General features: G+C 36.6%; 1 protein-coding gene across 1 annotated transcript; it reads right to left on the bottom strand.

Moving 5' to 3' along the window:
* Positions 1-1,114: 1,114 nt before the first annotated feature.
* LOC125067678 (phosphatidylinositol 3-kinase catalytic subunit type 3) lies at positions 1,115-27,644 on the bottom strand. Its single transcript, XM_047676392.1, has 18 exons — positions 27,408-27,644; positions 26,750-26,938; positions 26,365-26,521; positions 16,202-16,339; positions 14,949-15,071; positions 14,269-14,364; positions 10,758-10,933; positions 10,476-10,543; positions 9,952-10,057; positions 9,003-9,109; positions 8,795-8,902; positions 7,855-7,963; positions 6,143-6,330; positions 4,289-4,509; positions 3,900-4,072; positions 3,376-3,828; positions 2,395-2,502; positions 1,115-1,849 (listed from the first exon to the last, which is right to left on the bottom strand). The coding sequence occupies exons 1-18, from the start codon at positions 27,476-27,478 to the stop codon at positions 1,726-1,728; spliced, it is 2,715 nt and encodes a 904-aa protein (XP_047532348.1). The 5' UTR covers positions 27,479-27,644; the 3' UTR covers positions 1,115-1,725.
* Between the last annotated feature and the right edge of the window lie 311 nt (positions 27,645-27,955).

Genomic DNA, 27,955 nt, shown 5'->3' with positions numbered 1-27,955 from the left:
CCTAAATATTTTCTTTACAAATACATTTCACATATCATACTTGTCGTAAGTAAATTGTTTTGTTTATATTTCTACATTATTAATTTTCTATTTATAGAAGTTTATAATTACATATTACCTCGAAACATTTAAATTTTTTATTATTTGTTTTTATATTTAATACAAATTAAAAATAAAACTGTAATATTTACAACAATAAATATGTACATCGAGTTATATGTAAATAACTATGTTGCTAGACAGTATTTTTACAAATAGAAAAATACACAGACAACTTATACATTAAATACATTAAAATATATTACTACATTCAATTATTCATTGGCAAGATAAACATTAAAAAAAATAATAACGGGTTTGTATTTAAAGATAAAATTTCATTTTTCTGAACAAAGATTTATATCACATTAATTTTGTTAATTTTATTCAACTGGCACGCTTCGAACACAAAAATCAGTGATGGTTTTTTGTTAAATACTGAAATCCTTTCCCCTAGAAAATATTGTAAGTCGTTAGTTGTTTTTTTTTAATTTAAATCTTTTTTTCTCAAAATTGGAAGTAAGTGTTTGTCGCTTCAACTTTTCTTCATTTCCGGAATATAATTAATTATTGTAATGACTTTTGGGATGTAATTATGAAAATTGACCATCATCTTTAAATATATATATATATATATATATATATATATATATATCTGTGATAATATATGTGTTGCTAGCTAATTGCGTCCTAGTGTTGCTGTGCTTATTTTTTAAATCTGTATGAAATCTGTATTCATATAGTATATTTGGGTTTTAACCGCGCACATAATTTGATCTCATAAGGTACTCTTGACGGCCATTGAAAGCAAAAAAACCGCGACAGAAAACCCTGAATTTAATTTATCGACAAGTTTATCACGGTACTATAACATTTTCAATAAATTAAATCGCTTCCAACGACGGTCGCACGATTCATAAATACAACAAGTTAACGGAGACGGACGAAGAAAACTCTCCTATATCCTGGAATACACTCCTATAAGTGTAATAAATATATAAGATAAATAACATACATCACTTTGAAGTATCGAACAGAAAAATTACTTCGTTTATCATTAAGCGTTGCCCGTTCAACGTCCAACATTAATAATCACTTCATACACATATTATATGTTATGATAAAAACAAAACAACAAAGAGTTATAAATATTTTCTAGAAGTACCAATATTTATACGTTTTGGTATAGCGATATACTTCTGAAAATTTTTAGGAATAATAATTAACAACTTTTAGTAATATCATACACGGACAATTAAATATTCCCTTGTCCATGGGTTTACTCATTTATTACCAATGGAAATATTTTCTCGATTGTAATTAAAGTTACATTTAAAGATTTGGTTGAACACGTTTGTGTGTTTGTGTAACACAATCCTGCCAAACAGCATCAGTTTGTTGGTCCAACGTGAAGAGTAAAACCCGTATAATAACAAACACCGAGTTTTAGTTTTCATTGTTGGTAATGCTTTGACGATGTAATTAATGATATATTTTAATGTTAACATCTCTTAGATCAACGGCTACAGACGCTGGTGGCCACCCATTGAAAGTAGAGAATAAAAATAAGCAATAGAAATCAGTACCATATTGTAATTAGTAGGGTATGTGTAACTTCACCCTTAGGCAATCAGTGTAACTCGCATGTTAGCCAGTATTTTGACTAGTTGAGGTTTTATCATATTCTTATTTTCGCCAATATTGCGCGAATTTATGAAACTGCTCGACCAGCACCGCCATGACGGCCGTCACGGACATGTCCAGAAGGTTCTGTAGGAAGTGAACCGCTTCTTCATCGCCTAGATCCAGCCTGGAAAAATGGATAATTTTAACGATAATTTATAATATAATTCAAATTAACAAGTAGCTATTTTATTTATTGCTGTGCTGTGTACATTAACTGTAAATGTACTGCTGTTTATGACGTCATCGATGACTTACCTGGAGCACATTATCTCGTTGTTACTATGTGGATTTTTGACTGTTTTTTCGAGATTCATGTTTATGAAACTATTTGAATGATACGATTAATTAAGATATTTGAATAATAAGTAGAGAGAGTTAAATTTTGAAAAAGACAATCATGTGAAATATTTCTTGCAATTGAATATTCATACAAACAGTAACTTATAATTTACTAAAATATATTTCCACTTTTTGTTTTGCTAGCGTTGGATAATAATTTTTCATATTTTTTTGCGAACGCTTCTTCGCTCGAAAAACTTAATTTTCAATTAACTTTGACAAAGTCCCATTCTCGAAGCGCGAATTCTGTCAATATATTTTATTGACTTCCCAAGAGTAATTTAATTATTTGTCGGCCTGTTAAACTCATCGTCCCTGACATGTACCTACCTCAACTTATCCTGCACTTTCTTCACGGCCTTGTCGGGTTCCAAAGCGATGTCGGGTACGGATGCATCCACCATCAGCGAGAAGAGGTTTAGAACTAAATTTGCATGTCTGGAAGCGATTACGAATTTGTTTAGAATTTAAACATATTTTATTTTCAAATAAATATATCAAGTTTAAATATTCATATATTTCAAAGTAGGTCATGGTATATTATTAAATGAAATGGAACGCTACAACTGGTAGCTTTCCAATGTAAATAAATAAACAATATACCTATTTCCAGTGTGGAGTCTGCCGAGAGGAACATGATCTTTAGTTTCTTTTTAACCATTTATATTACAAAGGTAAGTTAATAACGAGCGTTCCTAAATATTTTAATCTACCTCTCGATCAGGGACTGTAACGCAGAGGAACAAGAGACTTCGCGATACATCCTATGATACTGATGGTTGTAATTTTCTAACTCTACCAACGTCTACGGGCCGAGGTGACCACATCCAGTGCTCGTTTTATTTATTTATTTTATTTTATTTTATTTGGGAAACAAACAGTACAATAAGTCTTAATATTAACAAATACAAATTAAATCACAAGCCAATCAAGTTTCCACTCATAAATAATATACATTATTAGAGCAACAAGACAAAAAGGAGGATATTACATAATTACAATTTTATTTTAATTTAAAGGATAATTTATATAATTAACAAAATTAAAATAATCTGAGCTTGTCTATTAGATAAATTATGAAATCAATAAGCAATTATCAAGAATAATTATAAACATTAAATCAGTTATGTAAGATACAAAATTATAAATTAAATTATTAAACAAATAGAGGCAGCAATTTTAAATAATAACGGAAAAAAAGAAAATTTATATATATTATTAAATTATAAATTATTATTATTATCATTAAGCAATTGCAATATCTTTATTAAAAAGTTTGCTTTCTAAGTATGAAAAGAAAAAAAAACTGACCTGCGCAGATGCAGGAATGCCGTGTAGCAGAGCTTGCGGAACTCGTGGTAGAGTTCCGAGTGCACCCCCCCCATGGCCTCCACCATCTCCTTGCTGAGCTTCATGGGCGGCGGCAGCGGCTTGGGGTCGCGGCCCAGGATGTAGCCGAAGTCGATGTGGAACAGCGCGCCGGCGCGGGTGAGCAGCAGGTTGTCGAGGTGGCGGTCGCCCACGCCCAGCAGGTACGTGATGACGCAGTAGCCGGCGCAGCTGCGGATGTACGTGTCCATGGTCTCGGGCTTGATGCCGTAGGGGGCGCTGGGGCAGCCGGCGTGCTTGCGCAGGAAGTTCTGGATGCTGCCCTCCGCCGCCAGCGCCTCCGCCACCGTCACCGACTCCACGAACTGCAGAAAGCCGTGCCGCGAGCTGGTGGCCAGCACCTTGTACGGCGTCAGCTTCAGGTCCAGGTTCTCCCTGCGGCGGGGCTCACGTTCTATATGTTCGTACCGGTGTGGATATTCGTAGCGACTCGTCGGTCGACTTACCTTCTAAGCAACTTGTCCATGAGCGTGATCATCTGCAGAATGAGCTGGTCCTGGCGCAGGTCGTCCCCGTGCTTGAAGATGGCCTCGTATTCGGAGCCCTCGCTCGTGAGGAACGTCAGCTTGCACGGCATTAGCGCCGATTTGAAGAGACTAGCTTTCTTAGCGACTATACCCTGCGAATTTCATGTCAAAAAAATATAATTGTTGCGTGCAAAAGTATATTTAATGTTTTAAAAGATTAAAAACGAAGATATCAAAACTAGTTCACTTGGATATAACTATTAAACTAATGTTAGAAATAAAATAGTATTCATTAAAACCTTTTCCAAAAGAGAAGTGAGAAAACACAACGTAATTCAGAAAAACAAAACTGTTAGAAGACAACCTACTTTAATGTTCACATTGGGGTCGAGCGGGAAGGGCATGGGCTCGAAGTTCGTGAAGTTGAACTTGAAGGCGTCGGGATCCGACAGCAGCTGCTGCAGCCTCTCGGCCTTCTTGTTTCGGTTGCCGCTCTCCCTCGCCACCGTCTTCACCAGCTTCACCAGCTTGTCGATGAACACTTGCTGACGCGCCAGGAACGACCGGGTGCGCTGGTGGTCAGCGTTACCTGCAAGTTCATTTTTATAGAGATGTGATACTATTAGCGAGTTTACAAAGTATATCGAGGCGGTGCGAGAGCGTGCGCACGACGGCGAGGTACCTGTGGCGAGGCGGTGCGAGAGCGTGCGCATGACGGCGAGGTACCTGTGGCGAGGCGGTGCGAGAGCGTGCGCATGACGGCGAGGTACCTGTGGCGAGGCGGTGCGAGAGCGTGCGCATGACGGCGAGGTACCTGTGGCGAGGCGGTGCGAGAGCGTGCGCATGACGGCGAGGTACCTGTGGCGAGGCGGTGCGAGAGCGTGCGCATGACGGCGAGGTACCTGTGGCGAGGCGGCGCGAGAGCGTGCGCATGACGGCGAGGTACCTGTGGCGAGGCGGTGCGAGAGCGTGCGCATGACGGCGAGGTACCTGTGGCGAGGCGGTGCGAGAGCGTGCGCACGACGGCGAGGTACCTGTGGCGAGGCGGTGCGAGAGCGTGCGCATGACGGCGAGGTACCTGTGGCGAGGCGGTGCGAGAGCGTGCGCATGACGGCGAGGTACCTGTGGCGAGGCGGTGCGAGAGCGTGCGCATGACGGCGAGGTACCTGTGGCGAGGCGGTGCGAGAGCGTGCGCATGACGGCGAGGTACCTGTGGCGAGGCGGTGCGAGAGCGTGCGCACGACGGCGAGGTACCTGTGGCGAGGCGGTGCGAGAGCGTGCGCATGACGGCGAGGTACCTGTGGCGAGGCGGTGCGAGAGCGTGCGCATGACGGCGAGGTACCTGTGGCGAGGCGGTGCGAGAGCGTGCGCATGACGGCGAGGTACCTGTGGCGAGGCGGTGCGAGAGCGTGCGCATGACGGCGAGGTACCTGTGGCGAGGCGGTGCGAGAGCGTGCGCACGACGGCGAGGTACCTGTGGCGAGGCGGTGCGAGAGCGTGCGCATGACGGCGAGGTACCTGTGGCGAGGCGGTGCGAGAGCGTGCGCATGACGGCGAGGTACCTGTGGCGAGGCGGTGCGAGAGCGTGCGCATGACGGCGAGGTACCTGTGGCGAGGCGGTGCGAGAGCGTGCGCATGACGGCGAGGTACCTGTGGCGAGGCGGTGCGAGAGCGTGCGCATGACGGCGAGGTACCTGTGGCGAGGCGGTGCGAGAGCGTGCGCATGACGGCGAGGTACCTGTGGCGAGGCGGTGCGAGAGCGTGCGCATGACGGCGAGGTACCTGTGGCGAGGCGGTGCGAGAGCGTGCGCATGACGGCGAGGTACCTGTGGCGAGGCGGTGCGAGAGCGTGCGCATGACGGCGAGGTACCTGTGGCGAGGCGGTGCGAGAGCGTGCGCATGACGGCGAGGTACCTGTGGCGAGGCGGTGCGAGAGCGTGCGCATGACGGCGAGGTACCTGTGGCGAGGCGGTGCGAGAGCGTGCGCATGACGGCGAGGTACCTGTGGCGAGGCGGTGCGAGAGCGTGCGCATGACGGCGAGGTACCTGTGGCGAGGCGGTGCGAGAGCGTGCGCATGACGGCGAGGTACCTGTGGCGAGGCGGTGCGAGAGCGTGCGCATGACGGCGAGGTACCTGTGGCGAGGCGGTGCGAGAGCGTGCGCATGACGGCGAGGTACCTGTGGCGAGGCGGTGCGAGAGCGTGCGCATGACGGCGAGGTACCTGTGGCGAGGCGGTGCGAGAGCGTGCGCATGACGGCGAGGTACATGCGGCGCGCGGCGAGGTCGGCCCCGCGGCCCGCCACCTCGTCCTCGCACTCGATGAGCAGGTACCAGTACAGGTAGTTGGCCACCACGCTGTTGCTGCGCGCGCGGCGCACGAGGAAGCCCGCCAGGCTCGGCTCCTCCGACCTGGTCAATACATTTCCTGAAGTCATTCGCGACTAGAATGTTCTTAAAATTAATGATCAACGGTAGGAGCTCCTACTGATATGGAAATTCGGGGCGATCACGACCTCCGTTAGAGGCGACGGATCCGTTTTAAACGATCCTGACGGTAAAGACATGTGAGAATGTGCACTAACTTTAGGTATTCATCTAAAGTTTTTGAGTACTAATAAGTACTGTCGAAAGAAACTGATCAGTTCTTACTTCATAATAGTATTTAAATCTCAGTATATATATATATGACGGCGGAGGGCCATCACCACAGTTATAGTTTATGGTTTTCTTATGTGGGCGTCTATCGGTGGGTGACGTAGGATCAAGAAAACCCACTTGTACAATCAACCACAGTATAATGACTCAGTAACACAGTTTAAGTAGGTGACCGGAATGCGCGATGGTTCTGTGACTGCACGCGCCGAACGCTCGGAGAGTAGTGATGTCCGACGTTCCCCTCTGGCGCATGCTTACACAAACTCCATCGAGTGCCGCTACGTGGCGCTGGCGTTCCGGAAACGATTCCATAACGTAGTCTCGAACGTATACCACTAGATGGCGTTGTCAGAAATAATTCACCCGGTTGCGACATATATGATATACCAGCTGTGCCCGCGACTTCGTGCGCGTTGTTTGAATATAAGTTATTTGGATATTGTAGCGTGATTTTATTTTTATTCTATGTATAATTCTAAAATAATAGTAGGTAAGTAGCCTAAGTTACTCCTTATTTCATTCGCTATCTGCCAGTGAAAGTCCCGTCGAAATCGGTTCAGCCGTTCCAGAGATTAGCCGGAACAAACATACCGACAGGCAGACAAAAATTGTAAAAAATGTTATTTTGGTATATGTACCGTGTATACATACATATGCATTTAGTAAAAATGGGTTATTTTAATATTGCAAACTGACACTCCATTTTTATTAACGTATAGATAGATGATATATAAATGCTAAAGAAAGAGCCAGGACGTGATCAATTCACTCCCAAGATGTGTGTGTAGTGAAAGATTTTTTAACTTGGTTGTAGGGCTTTGATGAAGTCTGTCTATCCAGAAAAAATATCTGAGTGGGTGGTACCGCTCAACAGCAATACTTAGTATTATTGTGTTTCGGTTTGAAGGATGAGTGTACAAATAGACACAAGTAACATAACATATTAGTTCTTGAAGCTGGTGGCACATTAGTGCCCCAACATGATAAAAACAATTCTTAATTATTTTTCGAAGTGATAACTTCTAATGGGAGGATAAACCGCTTCGTTACGTAACGCGTAACGGCCCCAGTCTGTCCGGCTTCCTTTGTCTTACGCATACGGCAGCGATTAGTTACCAATTCTATCGGGAGTCCCGAGACGCGCACGTATTTTTTTTTATTCCGTAACAGAGTCAATGAATCTACAGGAGACTATACAGTCAAGTAACAGAAGTATTCACACTTCAACTACTACAAAGTGTTGTTGAATTTAATCGTAACATGGAAGATGAATGTTACCCGTATTCGTCGTTTTCGCCGAGGGTGCTGTCGGCACTGGCCGGCTCCTCCACCGCTTCGGCGGAGTGGCGGCTTGTAGACGATGACGTCATCTCGCTCGCTGTCAACACTGCGACACATTCAGGCGACATGACATAACGACGAATACCTCAACTATTCATATCTTAGTTTTTTTTTTTTTTAATAAAAAAGTTATGTCTGGAATATTACGTAATTTATCGCCAAACAGCAATACTTTGGGTTCGATGGGAAGTCAATGTAACAGAACGTTGGCGGCAGAAGGTATGGTTAAATCGCCAATGTCTATGGGTGGTGGTGACCACTCACCATCGAGTGGCTCAATTGCCCATCCACTTACTTATTTTGCTTAAGTAAATACTAATAGAACACTAAACTATACATTTACACAGTAAAACTAAATTATACTCTAAAAGCTTTTTCGAAGCACGCTGCATCGTCTGGTAAAAGTTTTTTAGTTAGGCGTTACATATACATTGCTCACAGCTATGTAAAATAACGTTAATAAAATTTTAATATAAATGGGAAAGTAACTCTGTCTGCCTGTTGCTCTTTTATGGTCAAACGACTGAATCGAATTTGATGAAATTTGGTATTAAGCAAGCTTGCAAGCAACCCCTGACGTACAACCCCTAAAACGAACGACAGAAGAAGATCCATACGATTCGCTAAAGTAAATTCATTTATAACACAATACTGTTCCCCTTAACTACTGATATCCACTTTATTTTACTTCTGGCGACATAACAACTACGCCATGAATAGCACCGATTACAATATCGCGTCTATTTAATGTCGAAGTGTTTTATTTGTCTTTACTCCTGTGGTCTGTCTGACAGTCTGTCCGTAGATGCAGTGTTTCTTGGGGAACTTCACTATTAATTTCACTAAGTTACTTAACTCAGTAGAAAGTTTAACTCACTAGAAGTGGAGAGGAGACTGGCCTGGCTGCCTCTTTGTCCGCTCTGCATCAACTTTCCGTCCGAATCGGAATAAACGGGCACCTCTTTACCGCAGATTTTTGCATATTCTGAACACACAATAACATTAAAAAATATTTTAATAAACAGTATTCCGAGAGTATTTGGTGGCATGAATGTATGTGTGTTTATAGCATTAGTGACACCTACCCTCGTGTATCTCTTTGTAGTCCTCGTATTTCAAAGCCTGTACTAACTGTAGGAGGTAAAGCAGCAGATCTTCATCGGGCGCTTGTTTTAATCTTGATATTGCATATCTGTAAAACGTAACAGCTGGTAAATATCACACCGTCCGGCTCGGGTCTCCTTTCCCCACGTTGATCTAATGTGGATTGGTACACATACATATCTGAAAGATTTTTATGTGACAAATGCCGGGCACCTCAAGATCGAGGTGCTCGCTAACGCTTGTTAACGAACCCGTAACCTTCAGTTAAGATTCAAGCGTTTCAAGCTTTAGGTCTTCTCGTCTCTGTTAATATTTTTATAATTGTAGTAACATATTCTAGAATGGCGTTAATTTGGCAATCAAAATCTCTAATAAAAATAATTCCGTGCCAATAAAATGTATTAAGTTTAAAATTGTGTAGAGTAAAAAGGGATATTTTAAGAAAAATCAAAATAAATTTAAGTAGTCTTGATATTTGTGCCATATGCAAGTTCGACTGGTTTAAGCATCTACAAAGATTAAGAAATAAGCAGCAAGCGGGTTCTTCTGCAGGTGGTGGATTGTGTTGAAAATAACGTTCGACCAAGTTCAACCCTTGAATGTTACCAGATTTTTGGAAAAAGTTCTTTTACGTGGCATACAGTAGAATGAACTGGCAGAAGTCACCACGTAAGGAAAACGTGTTATGCCCCTTCGACCTTTCCCTTCTCTGTCTCTTTTATTTATGCATTTATATTTTAAATTATTTCAAGTAATTTTATGTAATTGTTTTTATTCATACGAGATTTTTAGTAACAATTTTTTTCGTATCATTAAATTATTTCATCGCGTCTGTTATTTAATACGTCATACACAAGGAGAGCAACTCCGTTAGAACCGGATGTCGCTCGACACATCTTTTTTATTTGTTGTATCGTTATATCTACTTACTTTCTGACGGCCGGATGCGTGAACTTCGGCGTCAGTAACTCTAAGGCATCTTCAACATCCATCGGCGCCCATTGCTTCATCATAGACAACGCTTGTCTAACTTCACCTGCAATGGAAAGATCATTACTGTATTGTACCATTATAATGCTCTACTACAGGATTAAGGAATTATTTCCTCTTAGGGAGATAATTTAGAGGTTATTTAACTACGCCATCCAATGCGAATTAATGGATAAACATGTGGCAGAAATTATATGAGACACGAGCAGGTTTCCTCACGATAGCACGGATCCACGGAGCATAACAATACTAATCACTACTGCTGCGGTAGAATATCTAATGAGTGGGTAGAACCCACACAGACGGCTTTGCACAAAACATTTTAGTCTGTATTTTAGTTTGTTGGAACATTTCTGTGTTGTGTGTGTGTGTCAACATGGGTTTGTTAGAAACACAAATTAATCGGATGAACCAACTAGTTCACCTGGTTTTCGTGATCTACAATTAAAATGTAAAGTAGTAACCTGGTCGATTCCAATTGACGCACGCGAGGAACTTGGTGAGGGCTCGACGGTGTGATGATAAGTAGAACCTGCAAATAATATCATTCGTATTGTGAATATCATTTGTTAGCAGTTAGTAATACGATCCATTACACCATTGAATGGTATACATTCAAATGGATCCCAAGTCGGAACATCTGAATGGATGTGGAAAATTCGAATGCTTTATTAATGCAAAGTTTGTTCAAGTTCAGTCGGAGTGGAGTCCGCAAACCCCTCCCAACAAATAGGGTCCGCCAGTACCGGTACTTCCAGAGCAGGTCCTGGTCGTCGGCCGACAGCGCGGCGAGCACGGCGGGCGCGGCCAGCAGCGCCGCGAGCTGGTCGCGCTCGGCCGCCGACGGCTTGGCGTCGCGGCCCGGCACGGCGCAGCGCAGCGAGCGTGCCAGCCGGTGCTGCTTCGACTCCACCAGGTTCTCCTGCCGCACCACGCCGACTACTTTATTATTGCAATCGGAAAGTAACTCTAACGGCTCCCTCTTCACGCTTAAAGCGATTTAGATTCAATTTCTTATGGAATCGTTTCGATCCCGAGGGTGTGAAAAGGGTGTTGGATATTTGTATAGAGCATAATTTGTTAAGTAAGGAATACAAAACTCATAATAATTTCACTTAGATGAGGTTCGTGCATTTTTGCGCAATCGGGTTAATGTGCTATAAAGTTTTATATATATCGCGCGGGTAAAAACTTAGACGTTGATCGGTGACAGATTTATTTATTAAACTTGAATAGAAATGTCCGAAATGATTATGAGGTCACGGTCAATAACGCAATGGACACCTCAATAGCGGAATTAAGCTATCACACCATTCCTAAACTACAGATATCCGTCAATCTTTTATTGTTCAATCGTTCCTTTGACGTCATACGTCAAACTTTACGTGACGTTTGCGTTGATATTATTTATAACAATAATACATATATCTCATGAAAAAAAAAAACAATATTATTTTTCAATTAATTTAAATATAATAGTTTTTATTTATTAATAATAATTTTTGCAGAAGGAGGTAAAAACTACATCATCTCCGGGAAAAAACGGAATACCCTTTCACCAATAACACTGTCGATACAATCCGAATCGGTTATTTGTATCTTAACATCACTAATATTAATTTAATACAAATATATGTATTTGTCAAAATTTTAACTTCAATTCCTCGATAATTAATTTAATATCGTGATTACGTATTAAATGATTTTATTAGTAACCGTTGTTCACATTCTATACTGACTGCTCATAATTTCGGAAACAACGAGTGATTTAGTGTTGCCATACGCAACATCTTTACGCTGACAAACGCGACTGTTACATTTGGGCGCGAAAAAAAACAGCTTGATGACAAATCATGAGTCCAAAATGGAAAATCGTGATAAAATTACTGACAGTTCCAAATAATACTCGACCAACTGACGCCACGTAATTAGAATCAAATCAAATAATGTAATTACAAACACTTCTGATTGGTTATTTTGATATATTAATTAAAATTGAAAGATAAATCGTTAAATATTTATTAAATTATAGGCTTATGATTATTTTTTGTTGCCATAAATGGCAATAGGTTTATCAGTAATATTATTTATAAAAATAATTGATTTAAGCTTAATTGCCTATTTATTAAAAAAAAAAAAAAATAGTGTGTCAGTAGTACAATAAATTTGAATAAATAGAACCCATTGCCATAAAACTATATTAGAGTTTACAAAAAAAGGGAAATTATCTTGTCGATAACTGAAATTGCATCCGCTATCAGAAACACATCCTTTAAAATTATTCAAATTAGACTTATACATTTTAAATGTTTTTAGAAAAGATTTTTAAGTCGTACAAAACATTCCCACAGCGCGATTATAAAAAAATGGGAGTAGTTTTTTACAAATAAATTGATAATTTAATTAACGCAATTATAGCGCGGCTGTATAAAAATGATCTTGGAATTATTATCATTGCAAACCTCGTGAGAACAATTTATTTCATAGTTAAGTTATGTCAATGAAATTAAGTCAATTAAACGAACATGACCTAAATTATTTATACGTGCTATTAAAAAATACTTACATTAAGTGTTTTGAAAATAACTCTGTTTTTAATGAAGTTTTGATCATGAAATTAGTATATATCTTATGACTTTGTCAAAACTGTCTCTTCTAGTGTTGCCTATTTGAATAAAGAGTATTTATTAGGTACTTATAATTTTATAATTTATGTATTATATATTTTGTGAATATAAACTGTCATTAGTATTATATTATTTGTCCGTAAAGGGGAAAAAAATTATGCCACGCGCCACAATTAAAAAAAAAAACTTTTTTTAATTTCGCAAGAGTGTCACGAACACACTAAAACATTTAGTTTTCAAGTTAGAGTATATTTTACTACGTTTATACTTGTTTATAATATTTTACGTAACAATAGTTTTTTGAAACATTAATTACATTCCTCTAATGTAATGTAACTATACTGTACTACAAACAATTTATCACTTATTTAAACTTTATATTGAATTATTTCTAATAAATATACTTCGAGCGGTATATATTGTTTTTCGATACAAAAATAGATACTACCAAAAAAAACCTATATTTAGCATCTACTTAGTAATTTCAGTGAAAAGTCGGCACCGTACATATTTACCATATACAACATTTATGTGTGCGTGATGTCTGTTATTTAAGTAAAAAAGCACACAATTAATTTTCAAAATTGCACCCATTTCGAGGCCCATCTCACTTCCAAATAAGAATTTGATAAATAAAGTTTATATTATTTTATATAAAAAATGATATAAGACAAATATCAAGAATATTCAAGTATCTTTAAATAAAGATTACGTCATATACGCGGTCGTAGGCGTTGCGATATTTAAAAATATATATGTATGACAGTTATTAACGCGATAAGATTAAAGTAATATTAAACGTTTTAATCTGAAAGCTCTTGGAAATGAAATAAACGTCCTCATTGTGAGACATTGGACAATGTTCTCACATAAAACGAAATAGATAACATTTATAACTATTAATATTATTACAATTTTCAGGGCAGTGTCAGACTATCGAATTTGTCGGGTTAAAGAGCGCTGCCTAAGACCTATAGACCGGATTTCTTTACAAAAGAGTACCCTGTAATCAGTGGCGTAGCTAGGTGGACAAGGGCCCTGGTGCATAGAATAAGAAACGGGCCCTCACCCCCTCTTTCTTTTTTTTATTTTTATTATATGGTAATATTAGGGTATAATTTTCGAGCGTTTATTGGCATCGAGTATAACATTAAGAGTTAACACCAAGTTACCTTATCGGTAATACGGCGAACATTATAGCAAGAACAACCGAAGAGAGGCATTACAACCCTTGCAGGGCAAACTGTTGTGTTATGGAATATATAAGTAGGCAAAGATATAAACCGTTCAGTTCTTCTGTGTTTGTCAATTGTTTTAATAAATAAAATCAGAAGTATGAGTAGATATTATAGAAGTGTTGGTAACATGCGAATTCATACGAATTTCTTCAAACATTTATTACGACAGAATTTCGAATATACAGGATCGGATTAACCATGTCGATGCCGATGAGTAGCTCACGTCTAGTCTAGTCACGTCAGGGCCCTGTTACCCTTTTACTAACTTAAATATAATTTTATTCATGATTAACATTTTTTTTAAGGTTATTACCTCCAATAAGTTTTGGAATAACGGATAATCCGGCCCTGGTTGTATGTGAACGATGTCGAATGGAACAAATAAAACATACCTGTAGTATCTCATAATCGGGCACGGTGACTATTTCCGCTTGAGCTCTGAACTGGTACATTTCGTCACCGTCTTGTTCGTAGTAAACCACAGCGTGCTGTGGACGAGGAACGTCATTAGTTTAAACTATCAATCGTTAGTTATAATATTACGTAAAAGCATTTATGGTTTAGAATGATTATATACCATATTTAAACCTGAATAGAGTAGATATTCGTCTAGCCTTATATGTGTTTGGGATGAATTACTTGTATATGGTAAAACTTGATTCAACAAAACCCGTTTTTTTAATTCTTAATGGTAATTTATGCGAATCATAATCTTCATTCGATAATGAACTTTTGATCGATTTCCATTCCGGGCCATAAACAAGGGAAGCTAGGCATGTTATGATGCAGACGAAAGTTTTTTCTTTATTATTATTATTAATATAATTTGTTCTTTTTTGAAAATATTCTTTCTTCGAAAATTTAATGATCATATAACAATAAAACTGTATAAAATTACCAGCTATTCCCTCGTCATGACATCCCCCATAGATCCATATTTTCTCTTAAATATTCCTATACGATCGGTTCAGAGTTTTAATGACCATGAGGTAGAAACAAACATAGAGACAAATTTACTTACATATACATAACATTAGTCGTGACAGTTTAGACAGTTAAAATACGGACTTACATTAATGCCATCTATTTGAACCGTCGGAAATTCAATCATCAAATACATGTAGTTCGAGTTCCGCTTCTCTTTCTCGTTGATCATTTCTATTTCACGAAACGTCAGTCTGTCTAACCAGTCCACCTGAAATTAAATTATTATTTATTTCTTTTATTGGAAATAGGTAGGTAGACTTTGACTTTTTGAATTAAACTATTTTTTTTTTATGGGGGCGTCTAACGTCTATGTGGTCACCAACGTCGCTGGATTTTTGATGTCTGAAGATTTTAACAGTTCTTATATCGTCAATCCGCCACCAATAAATAATGAATCTTACCAACAATAATAATTACAAGTGTTGTAAAGTTGTATTGTATATGTGTTGTATTTACCATAGACAAATATAAAGAAATTAAATATGAAGCTTTAAAGGATTTGTAAATTAAAACGCAGCTGTTTTATTCCGAAGTAAAGTTTGTTTACTTTAGAATTTTGCTCGCTTAAATATACATTACATTAATTTAAATAAATACACTCTTAAGGTTATACTAACGTATTATTGATAAAGTCCACAAACTGTACTTGTACAGCCACTAAATAAATTTCAACTTGTTATTAAAAACGATATATGTATCATCCGAATCAACACCAATATCAGATGTACAAATAAAATTTAACAGAAAAATAACACACTTCCAATTTTTTCATTGAATTTATACTTATATATATATAAATACTTAAGTAAGGAAGTATTTATATATATATATATATATACTTCCCCTAAACAAAAAAAACAATCATACCGTTTCATAGACATAGTTCTGATAAAACTTATCACACAATCGAACGAATAACCTACTTCTTTTTTTTAAATCGGTTATAAAACATAGAACATTATATAGCTGATATCGAGTAGAAATTAATGAATTAAATGTAATTTTTTTTTAAAGATTGCTACTGATTTTTTAATGGGTGTTTATATAGGATGTATTATTTGTATTTAACTACAATAGTTTTGTATTTTAGATGTTGGAAAAGAGTAACTACGTAGTTTCTTGCCGGTACTTCTCGGTAGAATCTATATTTCGTATCGGTAGTAGCTTCACTAATATAGTTTTGCAAGATGACGTTTCAAAAGTGCTTCTAAAGGCTTACTTGAATATATATATTTTTTTGTTTGATCAAAACAGTATTAATATATATTTACATTATAAGGATAAATATTAATTCACCCAACATGTAAAATATAAGTCTGGTCCCGGTCTGAGACTTACCTTCGGGATATGCCCGTTGCGATGTTTCTTGGCGAGTTTAGCCAGTCTCTGCATTTGTTCCTTCCCGCGGTCCGGCGCCTTCCCTGGCGTCCTCTCGCTTCCCTCCACACCGGGCCACACGCGGAGATCGAACATACCCTTTTTAAAAACACAACGTATCTTATGCACAAAAGTACACCACTTTTTATAAACACGTAACGAACTGGCCGAATTACCCATTTTTTTTTTAATTTACGCTATTTAATTGAAACGAAGAAGGTTTCATTGTTTTTATTTTTATAAAATCGAAATTTTGAACTGTACGCTAACATTTTGTTACGAGTTTTCTATTTAACGTAGATGCGAAAATGAATTCATAATAATATAAATTATGAATTTATTAGTTAACACCCGACCGTAGGAAGGTTGAAAGAGCACTGATCGTTTAAATCGTACATTCCAGTTCTCTTGATTGATATCGTCGAAGGAAATACAAAGTTATTATAAATTGACAACATATGTCAAGACAAGTTAGTCATATTTTATAAACAATAAATTATTCTATACTCTAAAAAAAACTATTTGATTAGTTATAGGAGGATGTTTTTTTGTTTTTTTTTTTTTTATATATATATATAGGTAGGCGGACGGGCAGAGGCCACCTGGTTGTAAGTGGTCACCACCGCCCATAGACATTGGAGATGAAAGAATTATTAAGTATTATAAAATTTTGGATTTAAGTGTGTACAAATTAATACATTACCAATTAAATAAATATCAATATTAAATCAACTGTTATTTAATCCATGTATCGTGTTTTAGAATAAAACAATGATTTATAAAATATTGTATAGTCACTACAAGTACTACAAAATTTCCACCTCAATTGGTTTGTGGTTGTGTGATTTAAAATTTCATTACAATATTTTTTTTTACATTACTCTGATCCCAATGTAAGTAGCTAAAGCACTTGTATTATGGAAATCAGAAGTAACGACGGTACCACAAACACCCAGACCCAAGAAAACATAGAAAACTAATTAACTTTTTCTACATCGACTCGGCCGGGAATCGAACCCGGGACCTCGGAGTGGCGTGCCCATGAAAACCGGTGTAAACACTACTCGACCACGGAGGTCGTCAAACCAAAAAAACAAAATTTACACACACACAATAAAAAAATTAAAAACGAAAAACAATTCTCTTATTAAAATGTAATGCAATAGATGAAAATACTGTAGTCATCTAAAATAGATGTCTTGTTAAGGATTTGTTGTTTATCTAAATGGGTCAGGCTACACAAGCCGATATAAAGGGCGTGTTCACTCGCTCGCTAGTTAATGTTCGCTGCGTTGAAAACCTATATAATAAACTATGTATACGAAAATATTTTATTGAATTGATTCGTCCCAAACGTACTCTAAATTATCGGACATTTTAAGTTACAGCATTTCATCAAAAGGTTCCATTCCCTCAGATATGAGGATGATTTTAACTTGGTAGTAATTATTCTTGCCTTTTAATTCACACAAACAAAAATAGGTCTTGTATTAGTTAAATATCTTTTCCATATATGGGTAATATATAAAGTAGGTATAGCATTTATTTAGTTCATCTCGATGATATTCAAGATCGAAGGCTCTGCTACGTTACGGATGTATTATTTAATCGACGTAGTTTCTAATAATTTGTTTTTGTGCAGAACCGGTTCTTTTTACGACTTTGTCCGCATTTTCAAATCTTATTATCTGTCACTGCTATCGCAATAATCTATGACATAGACAACGATCAAGAATAACTTAATTAAAGATCAAACGCCGAACCCGATTCGGGTAAAATTATTTAAATAAATTGTAATGCAATGTCAAATGCAACGTCAAATACGATGGAAGTAATTTAAGTCTGTGCCAATCACAGGAATGAACTTAAGCAAATCTTAGATTTATAATGAATGTTTACGGACTTACACGTGATTTTATATTAGTAAAGACTAACGATCCGCCCCGGCTTCGCACGGGTGCAATACTAATACTAAAAATTCTACAGAATATCATTATATACAAAGTTCATAGCTTTTTGTTATTAGACAATACAATCTAATACATTTTAAATGTTATATATTCGAAAATATTTATTTAAATTACATATTGTTCAATATTAAATGCACAATGTATTTAAGGTACTTTATTGTATAAGGATCAATGCTGTATTGCTTAAAATCGCTTCGAAAATAAGACATTACTTCTCGTAAAAAGTAAAGGATAAAAATGGTTATTGTGGGATGTCCCTAAGAGAGAGACATATACCATCGCGGACTTTTTTGTAGACCTTTTTAAGGTGTACAATACTGTAGTACATTATTTCGGTCTATCTTGTAGGGTTCAGCCACGTTAGCAATTTAAGCGCAAAAAAATATGTTTATTTTCGACATCACATTAGAACCTCTAAAATTATCAGTGTTTCTCTACTATATTGTGCATGTATTATACATACAAACCTTCCTCTTGAATCACTATATCTTTAAAAAAAACGGATCAAAATCCGTAATTTCAAAGCTCTAAGTATACACAGGGGCAGACAGACAGCGGTAAGCGACTATATTTTATACTCTGTAATGATACTATATGTAGTCGATGTTTAGTATTCATTTAACAAATTGCTAGCTACACGTTCGGGTATCGCACGTGTGTCGATATGGCGAGGGTCTATATTCATGTTCATATTTAAATATATTATGAATGATTCTTATGTTAATTGGACCAGGAAACTTCATGGACGTACGCAGGACGACTCACCAAAGTTTCATCATAATTGGTTTAGGGACGAACATACAGACAAACATTTTTATTTATATAGATGTTTTACTTTTCTAATTTTGCTGACATTTCAATATTTACTTGATGGTAGGGCTCTGACCAAGTCCGTCTGGGTATGGTATCACTCATATTATATTCTATCACCAAGGAGAGAGACTGTAATTGCAGGCACAAGGGACATAACATCTCAGTTCCCATGGTTCGTGGCGCATGGCTTATGTAAGAAATGGTGAAATTACATACGGGCAGTGATGACCACTTACCATCAGCTGGTCCATTTGCCAGTCCGCCTTTCTATGGCATAAGAAAAATTTGCATATTTCGATCAAGAGCAAAATTATGAGTAATTTGTTGACCACGACAATATGCGTAAGTTCCTCGTACAATTTAAGTTATCATGATCGTACTAAAGGTTCCGCATCGCCTTTGAGCTTGGCCTTTTAATATTAGTTCATATGACGATAAGGGCTTTAAAGTTTATTCATACCACGAGGAGTAAATACCAATAAACAACTTTGACATTGAGTTGACACCCTGAATAATCCACATATGATATTAAATTTGAATTCACAACAAAATAGCGCTTTGAATGTCGAATAAGTTATCGAAATTTTGGAAGTAGAATGCAAACTCAAACTATATTTGGTGGTAGGGCTACCACCACTCATCAGATATTCTACCGCCAAATAACAGTACTCTGTATTGTTGTGTTCCGGCTAGAAGGGTGAGTGAGCCAGTGTAATCACAGGCACAAGGGACAGAACATCTTAGTTCCCGAGGTTGGTGGCGCATAGGTGATGTAAGGTATGGTTAATATTTCTTACAGCGCCTTTGTCTATGGGCTGTGGTGACCGCTTACCATCAGGTGGCCCATACGCTTGTCCGCCAACCAATGCCATAAAAAAAATCCTTTATTCAATATAGAAGCATTACACTTACTTATTGATAGTCAAATTAAACACTATCACCGGTTTGGAAAAGGAAACACCCTGACCTGAGAAGAACCGGCGAAAGAAACTCAGCGGGTCTTTTTTTTGTCAAACCAATTAAATACATTTTTTAATTCACCCCTGGAGGGGCTAAAATGTGGAATGACGGTTTGTGTGCTATAGGTAAAGCTTTATAACTTTCGCGCGGTGAAAACCGCAGGTTGAACTAGGTATATAAATAAAGATATGTATGTATGTACTATGTATGTAGGGCTGGTTGTAAATCTATTAGAATATGTAAATCTAATCAATGCTGCTGGATACACATGTGGTAGAATTTCATTAAAATTAGACACATCACCGTCGAGCATGAAATGAATCATAAGCACAAATTAAGCACATGTAATTTCAGTGTTGGTAGTTTTGAACCTGCAATCATCGGGTTATATGCACGCTTTCTAATCACTGGGTTACCTCGGCCCTGTTTTCAAACGGTTGTAGGTAAGCTCTGTGTTAAGGCAAGTTCGTGACAATTGAAAAAACTTATTTATAGCGTTGCGCTCGTTGTATAAGGAACCTTAAAAACGACATCTGCTCAACCACTTGTGACTAATTTCTGTCCGATTGTCTATGAGTCGCGGTTAATCAAAATATCACGATGGTCAGTCCAGTCGTGTATCATCAGAGTCTTACAAACTCCAAAGATTACACTTCGTTTAACTTTATTTATATCGAATAAGGAGTAAAACGCATAAAAATCCGTTGTGTAATTTTAAAACTCTCAGCATAGAGGAAAATTATATGATTATAATATTATAGATGAAGCCGGGTTGGCTTCCATTATTTTAGTATGTGGTGTACAACACTTACATACTTTATGTTAAAATAATTCAACATAACTCAAAATAAATAAAACTCAACAAATACGGTTTTTTATACATACTTAACATTTATTATCTACTCTCTACTATCTATACTCTAACAATATGCGTATGGTATTGAGGCTATATAGGACGGGTGCAGGAGAATCCAGATCTCGGCACCCCTCCGAATTAACGCCGGCACTGTGTTTAGCCGTTTTCCTATCCTACAAACGCAACGATCCAGTTGCTGTTTGGTCACAGTTGCATAATATACTCGGGATAACTCGAGCTTAACGATAATAGTATCGTAATCGATATAAATAAGTCGAATTGATCCTCAGTTACGATTAAGCTTAGGTACATTTTTGGAATAGTCGAAATTGGATCGTAATAGAATCGAGAACGTATAATTACCGTTAGAGAGATACAGCCAACGGCTTAATGTGATTTTGAGCCAGAGGATTACTCCTCAATGTCAAATTACCTTATAACATGTATTAACCCAGCTCAGAATTTGAACCGAGAATCTCAGGGTCTGAAGCCTTATAAGCTAGCAACTAGACCAACGAGACAGTTAATAAATAAACATATAATACATTAATAACGAGGTCAACTACTTACATGCATTTTTTATTCAATTATATTAATTGCGGAAGGAATTTTCAGGCACAGAGGTCAAATCCAAAAAAATAAAATCTGTGCTTATAAAATAAAATGTCCTGACAGACAGATTGATTCATCATCGCCGCGCGCAAGCCATTAAAGTTAGGGCACACAACATTTGGAGAGACACCTACTCAGTAAGGAATTTTGGAAATTGTACCCCTAAGAGGGTGAAAAAGGATTTGAAAGATTGTGTGGAAGTCCGTCATTGTTTAATTTAGAAATATAAATATTAGTTTTTGGGATACTGATTAAAAATTAGTAGATACGTATTTAAGCGTTCCAGGATAGCCTACCCGTAAGGGGTGTAATACACACCAATGTGGTATACAAAGAGGTCTTAAATTAACGTTAACCTGTAAATATATTTAACTTCCATGAGAGCAAAGCCGCGTGCAATAACTAGTTACATATTAAACAATATTTTATACTATATTTTAATAGAAATAGGAACGAAGACGCGGGCGCAGCTCGTGTGTAATCAATTAAACATAAACAGTCTTTATCGATTTGTTATTATTACTCATACTTTGATGAAGATTCACAATAATTAAACGGGCAAACAACTTCACCAGTGTCAATGTAAACAAAAATAAAAATTGAAAATAATTCATTATTTAGACAACGTCTATACTAATATTATAAATGCGTAAGTATCTCAGTCTGTTACGCTTTCACCGGTAAACCACTGGACCGAATTTGATGAACTTTAATATGAAGCATGCTTGAAACCACGAGGGAGGACCTAGGCTCTGAAACCTAGATCCGCCACCCCCGAACACGAGAACTAAAACTAATTAAAAAAAGATTTTTTTTTTGCATAAGGTGTATGACGATGTATCTTCATCGATGACTTTATTTTGGTCATATAATTTTATTCGTACTTTCAAATATTGTATCATTATACACATATAGGAGTTTTGACATTTGATTCTCTAAGCAGTGCTATTTTTTTAAATAGATCTTTTTCTATTAAAATTGTATCGTCGTTAAAACAGTTTATAAATTAGTAAGAAGATGACAGCCTCGTTGGTTTAGGGGCTATATATAAGACGGCAGATCCCGAGTTCAAACCCCCGATCGGGCCGTTAAAAAGTTATTGGGTTTTCTATCAATAGATACTCAGTAACCACCCCGAGTCTGCCAGTTGGAAGTGTGTACACTCCCGTGCCTCGGAAAGCACGAAAGTAGGTTATCCTGCGCCTGTTCCTGTATGTCTGTATACGTGTCCTATAATATGTGCTAAGTAGTTGTCTGGTCTCCATCAAGACTAGCCACCATGGCTTAAATTGGTCAGGGCGGCATCATCAAATGAGTAAGGTTCTTAAGGAGAATGTTTGGAGCTTAGTCCATTAAGTTGATCAAATGCGGATTGGCGGATACACATTAGACTGAATTTCATCTGACACATGCAGGTTTCACAATGCATTCTTTAAACATTGAATAAATCCACGGTGCCGATTCGAACCCGCAGTCTCTGGCAAGATTTACGTTATCTATCCACTGAAGCAAATATCATTTTTCAAACTGTATAAACTATATTCATTTCACAAAAGACGACCATCAATTGTATACCTTAAGTCTCATTTCAACCAACCAACGAAGCGATTGCAATGTTAAATTATACGTTCATGTAATTTTAAAGTATTTTACTAAATAATATTTCTTTATACCGTGACATGCGTTTCCTGAGCCAGATCTCAATTAAAAATACGAAAAGAAAGTTTTTGCAAATAACAGAACTGATGCAAAAAAAATAATAATAATTGATTATTTACTTACATATCGATCATTTTAACATTAACCGTTACTGAACGAGATATTTCGAGGTACATGCAAGAAATTATTTAATAAAAAAAAAGTATTCTGAATTAAATTGTAAGTACTTACAAATCGGAAGAGTTTGTTTTGTTTAATTATATATGACTATTGCTGTAGGGATTGGTATAAAAATGTAAAATATAATCTGTTTTAAAAATAATTCAATATATGAATAGATCTGATGGTGAGTGGTCATCACTGGAAATAAACTTTAGCAACGTAAGCTATGCCTTATATGTCCAATGCACCGCCAACCTTCGTAACTAAAGTAAGTCCTTTGGGCCCCTAGTTACAGTAGATAGCACCCTTCAAACCGAAACGCAACAATACTATTGTTTGGCGGTAGAATATCTGATGGATGGGTGGTACATACTCAAGTGGGCTTTCACAAAGCCCTACCACCAAGATAGGCTACACCGCTTTTTAGTGGTGACTTACAATAAAGCGGATAAAATAAAATCACCCCGCTTCGTTTTTTTGTCTGTAAACGATCAACTCAAAAACTACTGAATCTTTATTCATACGATCTTCAACAATGGAGCGATTCGTAAGGTTTAAAGTTATAATTTATTAAGGTATTTGTGTAAAGTGGCTTAAATATGACAATGACTTTGACGAGGTCAAGGAAAATCATGCCGACTCAGAGGGCCAATTATTGGTGCACCGCTTTAATAATTACATAGTTATATGCCTTACAGTATAAACGTTGTATCTAAACCCTTATTCTACTCGAACGAAGCCCGGATGGGTAGCTAGTATAAAAAAATACCAAGGGCAGTGATAGCTTTTTATTTATTTTTGTATAGACACGACAATATGTTAAGGCGATATCAAAAACCGGTCAAAATGATGCACGACCTTCAGTCAATACTATTAATTACATATTCGTTTTGGTAATTTAGAATCTACTTTTTAAGACGTAGATTTAAATTTGCATGATTATTTGTATAAAAATTGAGGGTCACGTCGTTTTTTCGAATATAAGTCGCAGTCTACAAAATATATCAAAACAATATTCATATCACTGCAGGCTTCTAAGAAGCTGATTAAGATTAGGCCTGTTAGGCCGAGTAGAGCAACAAGAGAATTACGTATATAGAAATTAGTTTTCTTTTGTTTTTTCGTTAACGATTTCCTTGTTCATGTATGCAAGAATCGATTTAGGTAACGAGACATTAAAATCTATCTTATGAGTTATTATGTCACTTACAACTTCTTTAACGACGCACAATTTAGTAGATAATTCTAGTAAAAGACCTCATAATAAAAAAAAATAATATAAAATTCTTGCAAAATAGAATATATTTATCATAATAAATTACAATCTAAGTAAACACTAAAACCTGAAATATCAGATTAAAAGATTATCTTTTTTTTTTATTTATTTTAGAATGTAGACAATCAAGAATGATAAGACATTATATTCTCCTATACAAACTAATATATTCACTTGAGCCGAGGTGGCCCAGTGGTTAGAACGCGTGCATCTTAACCGATGATTGTAGGTTCAAAACTCGCACCACTGAATATTCATTTGCTTAATTTGTGTTTATAATTCATATCGTGCTCGGCGGTGAAGGAAAACATCGTGAGGAAACTTGCGTGTGTCTAATTTTAACGACATTCTGCCATATGTGTTTCCATCAAACCTCATTGGAGCAGTGTAGTGGATGCTCCATACCTCCTCGTCAAAGGAAGAGAAAGCCTTAGCCCAGCAGTGGGAGTTTTACAGACTTTATGGCCGAAATTTATCAGGATTTAGGGCAATATTAAAATTTTAATCTGCCAATGAGTGAATTGAGTATTTAAATATTACGAATACTATATATATATATACTTCTAACATGCGAGATATTATCATTTAATAATAAATAAATCATTCTTTTTATTCCTTTTTTTATGTAGACTAAAAATGACAGGTTCTTCGACTATTCGCTATAAAAAATATTCACGGCATCTCTTATTATGAATAAATATATATCTTAACATAATATTCCAATTATTTAATTCATTCCATGCAGGTTTCCAGGTACTAAGAAGATCTATTAGATTTCAATGGAGATTCGTATCTCCTATACATAGGAAAATCACGGTTCTTATGGAAATACTTATAATGATGATAATGATTGATAATGATCAGTTAAATGTTGCAAAATACATTTAAAATATTATTTGCCACCACCATGTATGATGCATTGTTCTAGAGACTTATTTTAAAGTGAGTTTGCATGGATCCAGAACTATTTAACAAAGGAATTATTATAGACAATAAAATTAACTATATCATACAATCTCACTCTTTCTAAGCTCTCTTTAGTTCTATAGAGTGGTCTGATCGTAATTAACTATGGCACTCAAAGAGATATTTTAATAAATATAAAAATATAATACACATGTGGAAGGGGTAAGTACAATATCATTGTATTGTAATTTAACAAAATGTTTATTTAATCTAAAAAAAAAAACGATATTAACTCTCTTGTCCAAGCATTCATCGTCGATTAATATGTATATCGCCAAAAACATGTAATATTCTCTCTCGTACGCGAGTTTGGTAAAATAATTGCGCTCTATTAGCATAGATACAGAGTATAAAAAAATAAATAAATATTTGGCGAAAAAAAAATAATTACTCCTTTGCAGTGGTATGGCGGCGATTGGGAACTGTCGGAAAAGTATGGCAAGGTGATTTTCGTGAATGGTTACTCGACGATGATTAGCTATGCAAAAATTAGCCTGGTACAAATGGTTCAATTGTTTTATTTAAATTAATGTATTCGCGTCGGTATGGCGGGCGGTAAGTCACACCCGAGAAGTATGGCATTACTCTACCGCTTACTTCTTTTTTTTCGACTATATGAAAATACAAGCATTTTTGTGGGACAAATCGTTAGACACTCGTTATTTATCCGACGCGTTCGATTAACGCCCACGCGATTGGGCCGCCGGTGCGTGCGCTATAACCATCATTTTCCTTTTTGTCTTTACGTAATTAGACCCCTGAAGAACCGCCATACAGGTACAAATGACCTAGTATTCTCAATATATCCATATGCATTGTTAATTGTTAATAAATTTAATAACAAACATACCTGTCTCAACATTCCATGTTTGCCAAACAGTGAAATAGTGGTACCACCAACCACCATCACTTTTCCCGGTCCTGCACAGTCATATATTGTCATTGCAAGTATTGCATTCCGTGGCAGATCACTGTAGTATACTGGAAGAGTCACCCATTCATTCCAACTGAAAAATCATTGCACTATTTAATGGAATTTTTAAATAATGGGCATGTCATTAATTTATTATGGGCCTTTGTGAATGAATAGATCTATTGTTTTTTCTATGGACAATTGTAAGTTTTCTTGCAATCATTACATGGAAAATTCCAAAACATAAACATATAAAAATTATTTATGATTAACAATTCCACTATACATTACAATGACATAGATTTGAAATTCTATAACTCACTTCCATCTATTTGTAAAAGCCTTATATGATGTTGTAACCGGCAAAGCAAGAGGCACCCCATCACACAGCACTTGACATGTTACATACAAGTCAGAGCAGCCCTCCTGATATAGTCCAGAGAATTTGAGCATGGGGTCTGACAACAACTTATCATATTCTGGCTTAGCCCGCTTGCCTTCAAGAGTGCCACTGTAATTAATATCAGTTTTTGTTCAGTAAAGATTATTATGATTATTGATAGAAATAATATATAAATAAAAGTAAGTAATAGCCTGTAAATATACCCCTACTGAGCGAAGGCTTATTCTATATATATATATTTCACCGTACTGCTCTTGTATCGTATCATACTCGTATACAAGCCGCACAGAGGTGAATACATATATATAAAGGATATAATATAACTATTACAAATATATTTTTTATCATGTTATATAAATATTATATTCAGAATTCTTTTTAGGCAGTAAATAATTAAATGGAAGGCAATTAATTAAGTCGTTAAGATATATAAAACTGTAATTCTATGTAAAATATAATTTAAGTTAAGAATCATTAGACAATAACTAACTGTGATTGTATATTCTGAAACAAGTGTCAAGACGTTTTTGTGGAAAGTCATTGTGTGTTTTTTAACAACATTAGTTTTAATACTTACATTTTTATCTCTACTTTATGATCTAACGACGAACTATACACATAATAAAACTTATCGTCAATTTCGTTCATTTTGATTTGTTACAAAATAGCTGATATACAACTTATTATTTATACCGAACAGAACAATGCTTTTTTCTATATTAATTTAATTGTACATCGTTTGTTTGTGCTGGTATTGTCATCATTCACATTTCACAATAACGATTGTTAAGTGCAATTGCATTTTTGGAAATAGTTTTATTGTCAATGTCACACCTAGTATCTGAGCTGTCGAATGTCATAATATGCCAAATACCAATCTAAAAATCAGACGAAAGAGAAGTTAGCCGGAATATCAAAAAAAATTTTTGCTGTTTCAACTGTTCGCTATCTGATAAACATTATTCGATTTATTTTTATTCATTGTTCAATTTTACTTTTGTTTAAAGATAAAAATAAAATGAACCGGTCAAGTTGGCATCAACAATATATTTTTACTTCATTTATTATATTTTAAAATTTCTGATAAATTATTTCTAGTTTCATAAAAAAAATATTTTTTTAATT

This window comes from Vanessa atalanta, chromosome 12, assembly GCF_905147765.1.
Source record: "Vanessa atalanta chromosome 12, ilVanAtal1.2, whole genome shotgun sequence".
NCBI lineage: Eukaryota > Metazoa > Arthropoda > Insecta > Lepidoptera > Nymphalidae > Vanessa > Vanessa atalanta.
The sequence above is the reverse complement of the archived record's forward strand: the minus strand, read 5'-3'. Positions and strand labels throughout refer to the sequence as shown.

Bases quoted from the DNA above. Each gene is read 5' to 3' on its own strand.
- LOC125067678 (XM_047676392.1), bottom strand. From the start codon at position 27,478: ATGAACGAAATTGACGATAAGTTTTATTATGTGTATAGTTCGTCGTTA. The intron at 26,939-27,407 runs GTAAGTATTAAA...TATTAATTACAG, and splicing joins CATAAAGTAGAGATAAAAAT to TGGCACTCTTGAAGGCAAGC. The intron at 7,964-8,794 runs GTGAGTTAAACT...AATGTGTCGCAG, and splicing joins CAGTCTCCTCTCCACTTCTA to TGTTGACAGCGAGCGAGATG.